General features: G+C 30.5%; 1 protein-coding gene and 1 long non-coding RNA gene across 3 annotated transcripts; both read left to right on the plus strand.

Annotated features, from left to right (window-relative positions):
• Nucleotides 1–2,502: 2,502 nt before the first annotated feature.
• LOC114393418 (protein SRC1) lies at nucleotides 2,503–3,570 on the plus strand. 2 transcript variants are annotated; one of them, XM_028354771.1, is made up of 2 exons: nucleotides 2,503–2,889; nucleotides 3,364–3,570. In XM_028354771.1, exon 1 carries the CDS (start codon nucleotides 2,566–2,568, stop codon nucleotides 2,872–2,874), a length of 309 nt encoding a protein of 102 aa, XP_028210572.1. In that variant the 5' UTR covers nucleotides 2,503–2,565; the 3' UTR covers nucleotides 2,875–2,889; nucleotides 3,364–3,570. The 2 variants fall into 2 exon arrangements, with proteins under 2 accessions (XP_028210572.1, XP_028210571.1); XM_028354770.1 differs by having other exon boundaries at nucleotides 2,504–2,889; nucleotides 3,361–3,570.
• A 617-nt stretch (nucleotides 3,571–4,187) lies between these two features.
• Nucleotides 4,188–6,970, plus strand: LOC114393419. The gene is made up of 2 exons (XR_003662558.1): nucleotides 4,188–4,990; nucleotides 5,141–6,970. It is a non-coding gene; the product is annotated as an uncharacterized LOC114393419 (long non-coding RNA).
• The last annotated feature ends 282 nt before the right edge of the window (nucleotides 6,971–7,252 follow it).

Genomic DNA, 7,252 nt, shown 5'->3' on the forward strand with positions numbered 1-7,252 from the left:
AAAATCTAAGTACAATTTTGTTTTTTATTTGTAATAAATGACTATTTCATTTTTTTACAAATTAGTATTTGAATACTTTTAAATATTTATAAACAAATCAAGAAATTTTAATTTTATACTTCTAAACATTATTTATATAAATATTTAATGCTATTAGTATAATAATATATATACGATTATATCAATAAAAAAATTCATTTAGAAATATAGATTTTCTTGTTAAACTAAATTGTGAAATATATACTAATAAAAATTTGGAATTAATGATATATAACAAATTTATAAAAAAAAACTATTTTAATTAGCAAGTGTAATTAAATTGCTTATATTTTAAAAATAAATAAATAGCAATAATATTTATGCATTCATTTTTAAATAAAAAAAAATTCTTAAATTATTTACTTATTGAATAAATTATTTATTAAAAACCAACTTCAAAAAACAAATATAATTAATTAAATAAAAACACATAAAAATATACAAAAATATTTATTTATTAAGAAAATATTTTAACAAGAAAAATATTAATTTATTTTAAATTAATAAAAAATTATTCAATTATTATTTTATTAAGTATTAGATTAAAGAAATAATTATAAAGATTGGAAATGCATATAATCCACGTGGATTACTAATCCGTATGCAATATACTGCATTGCAATCCTTATAATATAGCAATCACACAGAAAGCATAAACGGAAAAAAAAAAAAAAACCAGCAACAAAGAGACTCATGGTGACGGCGACAACAGTGACAGGGAGTAGCGACAATGATCGGAGGCACCAACGACGGGGTGTTGACGACGAAAACGAAGAAGAAAGGGGCGCACTAGCGGGGTAGGGTGAGGGAGAGGAGAAGATGGAGCTTTTAAATTTTTAAGTAAAAAGTATTTTTGTCACTTCACTTAAATTACTGGGTGCAATAAACAATTACCCAAAATTGGAGTGTGTCTTGCATACTAACAGACTTGTGCTACACAGCCCATAAAGTTACAAGTTCCATATCTTTTTTTCCAATGTTTTCTACTTTTTTATAATATATTTTAATATAATATTCTTTATTCTTTATTATAAGAAAAAATTATAATCTAAAAATTATTTTAAAAAAACAAGTTAGGGTGTATTTTACATTATAACTTGTTTCTTATAACCATGGACGACTCAAGGACTTGAAAGACCTAAAACAAATTTAAGAACGAGACATTTTATTTACTCATAAAATAGTTTATTAAAATTATCATTATTTCATTTAAAATTAATTTTGTGGGTTTTTTGTGATGCAAAATTATCGATTAAAGAGAATAGAAATAAAAGAAAAGTTTTTGGATTTCTTTAGCTATTAACTATTAAATCTATTTTTCCTAAGCAAAACTATGATATTGGTGAAGAGTTGTTGTTCATTAATTATTACTTACCGTACCAATAAAAAGATTAACAGTTACTTATAATATTTTAATTAAAATTTATTTTCAAATATAATTTTACAATAATTTTTTTGAAGTATATTAGTACTAAAAAAAATATTTTGGGATCTTTTTTTTAGGGAGTCTAAAGCTCTTATTTGGGCCGCTTGCGCCTTAAGCCGACCTTGTTTATAATAATGAATAAATATAATATTAATTTTTATTGTTAATCAATTAATTATAATTTAAATATTTCTCTTTTATTATTCTCTATTTCTCTTCAATCAAATGATCTCATTTTTATTTTATTTATTATCTATTTTTCTTATTTTCTCTTCTCATCTATTCTCTTTTATATATTCTTTCTTTTTTTTCTTCTTCCAATCAAATACAACCTTAGTGGGAAAAGTATGAAATTAATGTTTTCACGGGAATAACTAAAGAATTACTTTGCCAAAGCACCTTATTCTCGAGAACATGAAAGTTTAAAAGGGATCCAATTATTGAAATGTTTGAAACATTGGCCAAGTAAAATTACATGTTCTTGAATCCAGTTACATAGAATATATTCTTGATGAGAGACATATCTTGTCCTTTATAAAATCAGCATAACTAGGGAAAATAACCGAGTGCAATCTCACTTTAGTAATTGGCAGTTGGCACCTAATGAACTTGATGTGGATGCTATATAAGAATAAAAAAGAAAAAGAAACAACATAGTCGATTTCTTTCGAGTAACAGTTCCATGCATCCACTCAATGCCCTTCGAGTTCCCCGAGTAAATGATGTCGGTAAGTTTCATCCATCCACGCGTCATGCACAGAGAAACGAACAAAATAAAGACAATCCCCTTATTATGATATTTCCCTTCTTTTGGACCTTTTCCCCACAAATAAGATACCATTCCTTTTAAGTTTCAAGAAAAAAAAAATATCATTCCTTTTTAGCTCTTATGTTCAGATATTTTAGAAAGAAAGAAAATTCTCTATCCGCGTTGGCGTAGATGTACACGCACATTGCCATTTTCGTAATTTCAGCCAAAATGAGATAAGCTTTTTGACATTATCCTCATTTCTAGGCTTATAAATAGACTTGATTCACGTTATCTCACATTTCAATTAAACCAAAGCAAAAGGCCATATAATTTTTTTTTATTTGAAATAATGTCCGGGATCATCCACAAGATTGAGGAGACCCTCCATGTGGGAGGGCACAAGAAAGAGGAGCACAAAGGAGAACACCATGGTGAGCACAAAGGTGAACACAAAGGAGAACACCATGGTGAGCACAAAGGTGAACACAAAGGAGAACAACACCATGGGGAGCACAAGGAGGGACTTGTGGATAAGATCAAGGACAAGATCCATGGTGATGGCCATGACAAGGGTGAGAAAAAGAAGAAGAAGGACAAGAAGAAGAAGGAGCATGGACATGACCATCATGGTCATAGCAGCAGCAGTGACAGTGATTAGATCTTATATGTTAAGGTAATGTTTTGTGTTTTTTTTATTCGTAGAAATTCAACATGTTATCAAATACCCTCTCACCCATATATCCTCCTATCAATGTTTTGTGTTCTGATGATGCGTGTTCTCTTATACTTTATCATTTAGTCAACGGTTTATACTATGATCATTATCTCAATATTTATAATGTTATTGTTGGGTCTATGCTTTTGGTTTTGGGATCTAACTTTTAGCATAGACACTAGGATGAAATTTTATCATTATGGGATTATTCTAGGCAATTCCCTCCCCGAAAAGGAAAGAAATTAGTACACGCTTTTTACTTTTTTTCTTTCGATATCTGTATATTGGGGATTATAAATATTATCTATCTATTTAGTGAGAAGCTTGGATTTTGTTCTTATCTACTCGCATATTTTACTCTCTAGTGTTTTAATTTTGACATAACGACTAACACTTGTTCCTTTTATTTTTATTTTTTCTTTCTTGCAGCAGGTGTACGGTACGATGGTAGTGAGGAGCCAGAATCCCTCTTCCTGCTTTATGATATAATACAAATAAAATAGCGATTCCGGAAATCATGTCTGTAGCTGCTCTTTTTATTTATGTGATAAATGTAAAACGCTTTGGTTTGGCTTGGCCGTTGTGCATTAGGTTGAAAAAATAAATGTTATAATTACTCAGAATCTCAGATCTTTCTCATACTTTGCCCCTGATTATAAGTCTCTCAAATTTCAACTAATTCATCTTACTTTAAAAAAAATGTTAATTAATTAATCATATTAAATATATGTTAATTGTTTATATTATCATTTAAAAATTACTTTTTCTTATTTCTATCCATTTAATTATTTTTCATTTATGTTTAGAGTAAGAATAATGAAGTAAATATATGTAAAGATAAATAATTAATACATCTAAAAATTAGAAAATAATCTAATAAATTTTTTATAAAAAGTCTTATAATTATAGATGGAGAATAATTTTTTACTCAATATTATCGTTGCCGTTAGATGTTTGACAACCTTCACATTCATTCTCACTATTATGTTCCCGAGTTTTTGACCCGTGCATTGCACGAGATAAATAATTTGTTTGTACATATATGGTAAATTTGTATTAATTAATAGGACAAATACTAAATATCTATTTTGATCATGAAAGTATGAAATGATGATAAATTAGTTTTTTAAAGATAAAAAAAACATCAAATTTATTCTCTAAATGTATAAAAAGTGTGAAAGATTGATTTTGTTGTTAAATTTTTTAGACAACTTTGTAATTAAATTGTAATATTCTAGAATCAATTTAACAATAAGTTATATTTTTTTAGTATCTATTTGACATTAAGTTGTAAATTTTATGAATTAGTTTATCATTATATGTTCACATGATTAATTTGTTACACTTTTTGTATGTTTGAAGATTTAATTTAAATTTTTTATTGACCAATTTATCATTGTTTCATATTTTCAGATCACAATTTACCCTAAATAATATCTATATAAGAGAAAATTATTTTTATTCAAACAATTTTTCTTTTGTAAATTCAAACCATTTTTATTGAATTATTTATTTTCACATTTAATAAGTAAAACATACCAAAAATAAGTTAATGCAATAAAAGTAAACGCCTTTTATCGTGGGCGACTTCATTGGGTGACCCAACTTGGGAAACATTGTGCTGTGGTTGCATGAATCCCAATTTAATCTGACGGTTAGGAATAAAGAAGATTACCCTTCGCTAAATATGTGATTTTGAGCGTTAATGATGAGGATTTTAGAAAATGTTAAAATATTTTTCATGTCTACTGTCACCAATACAAGTAAGTTGATTTCCACTTGGATTCAAACAGTGTGTGGTCTTCGAATTAGGGTCGGTAAAGGTTGGAGGCATCCATGGGTATTTGAATTTGGTTGTTGGAAAAAAAAAATTCCCTTGCTGATTTTTAGCATCCGTGATGGCAGTGCTATGCGGTCATGCTTAGTGGCATTTGCTATTTAGCTGCAGTAATTTCTGATTTGTGGGTTGTGCCGTAGCCTTGGTGATTTGGGAGAAAAGGGCAGCAATGGTCGTCCTGATGGTAGAGCATATTCACACCACACTGTACTTTTGTTTCCAGTAAGTGTTTGACCCTAACTATTAATTTTGTATACATTTATTTTGCTTTTGATTTGTTTGTGAACAACGTGTGATTTTGAAGATCTATTTGGGACGTTTGTCACTGAATTTGGTAATCATATTCTGTTTTGTTCGTTGAAAAATGTGTAGGTGTGGCGTTTTGATGCATAGGCAAAATTGTAGACAGTGACTCTGAATTTTTCGGATGCAATTATGTGGATTAAGAGCGAGTGCAAGTGGTATTGCTTTATCAGTGCATATTAAAGTGGATAATTTTGACCGTTTGCATTAACAATTCAATCGCCAGTTACATTTTACACGAACAATTGTACAGGCGGCATTGATATTCTTTCATGTATTTAGTTTATGTGTATCATTTGGGAGAGGTTCGGGGAGCAGGAGCAGCCTTTTTGGTTGGTTCGTTGGTTTTTGAAGTCGTGGCTGATGAAAGAGGTACATGTGAGTGAGGGCTGGTGTTGGTTTCTCAGCTGTGTGCTTTTTATTATATTGGTGCAGTTGAATTAATTAGTAACAAAGATTTGCTGAAAAAAAAAGAAATTAGTAAGAAAGATCCATTGGTGAAGCGGTGAAAGAAGGAGATATTGAAATGTGAGTGTCAGTTAAATTGAGTTTTATTTAGTTGTTGGTTTATAATCTTGTATCTTTGTTACATATATATTGTATTGAATGTTGATTAAATCGGTGTCAATTGGTTTTGGTTTTCATACAGTTTTTGATAAAGTGTTTTCCATTTTACAGGCATGATGTTTTGTTTTTCTGAGGGTTGCATGTTATGGAGGCTTACAATTAAGTTTTTTGGAGCAAATTTTATTTTATTTATAATTATGTTCGGAAGCATTTTTTGAGTATATGTTCATCTGTTATATTTTATAGGAATAAATTTGGTATGATGGATGGTAAATGCAACAATTGATTAGTGACGAAATTTTATGTTGAATGGATTGCATTGTTAGGTAATTGTATTTCTTTTACACGCGAAGATAATTGTATTTAGTAGGAGAAAATGATTTATTTTATTTTAGTTTGAAAAAATTATGATGAAGTAAAATAGCAACATAAAATATATAAGGTGGTTCGATATATGGCCCAATTTGATCATGCCAGAATAATAGGAAATTGTTTAAGATTTTCTTCCTACATCAAAAAATATTCTATACCCAATACTTTTTTAAATATTCCAAAATTATCCCCTTTTGAAATATTTCAAAATATTTGGATTTGTAATCCGTAAGAATTATCCAGATTGGCCATATGATTCTTCCAGATTAACAATCCATATGAATCATATGGATTGTCAATTTGTATGATTCTTATGGATTGTGAATTCGTAATGGCCTGATCTCCTCGCCACCACCGCGTCGCAACACCGCTATGCCAACTCCACCATGTCGCAACACCACCACCTCCTTGTCACCGTCGCCGCCATCTCTGCCCTCAATGCCTCTGAGGCGGGGCTAGATCCTGTGGCGCTCTCTGCCCTCGTGTCTTTCATGGCCATCGCCCTCCCTCTTATCTCGCCCGGCGGCATCACCGGCCTGGGAGGGGGAGGGAGTGGGCATGGCGTGTGTGAAGTCCATGATGAAGTGGCGTGCGTGAGTTCCATGGTCTTACAGATTGACAATCTGTATATGCTATACATAAGGGTGCTTTTGGTTTTCACTCTCACTGCTAGGTGTAGAAGAAAAATGACAGGTGCAAGAAGAAAATTCCAAATTATTTTGGGGTATTTTGTGGTTTTAGTTATTTGAGTTGCAATTTTTGTTGATAACTGTTGGGCCATCATGTTTGATGAGACAATTATTTAACGCACCTTGTTGTTGGCTGGATGCACCTTATAATTTTTTTATATTCCCAAAATACCCTTATTTGATAGTATGTAACCTTTGATCCAACTCCTTCATGCCTCAACTTCTTTGCATGTCATGTGCCTACTATGTACATTGAATATGTGTTTTGCTTCTTTGTCATTCTCCTCCTCCACTTTCCACTTTGACTCCATTGCATAGTTACAAATTTGAACTGGGCTCACAATATAGGTATCAACCTCAGTAAGGTGTGTGTAAATTAGTTTTACGAGGTGAACCAAGTAAAAAATGGGGTGGTAGTAAGGAGTGTGTAAATTACTTTTATGAGGTGTACGAAGTAAAAAATGAGGTGTGTTAAGTAATGGTGTTCCAAGTAAAAAATGTGGTGCATTAAGTAATTGTGTTTGTTGGTGAATTCATTGAGACAGTGAAAAAA

The sequence above is a fragment of the Glycine soja genome, chromosome 17 (genome assembly GCF_004193775.1).
Source record: "Glycine soja cultivar W05 chromosome 17, ASM419377v2, whole genome shotgun sequence".
NCBI lineage: Eukaryota > Viridiplantae > Streptophyta > Magnoliopsida > Fabales > Fabaceae > Glycine > Glycine soja.

Excerpts from the sequence above, each read along its gene's own strand:
- LOC114393418 (XM_028354771.1), top strand. The coding sequence starts at position 2,566 with ATGTCCGGGATCATCCACAAGATTGAGGAGACCCTCCATGTGGGAGGG.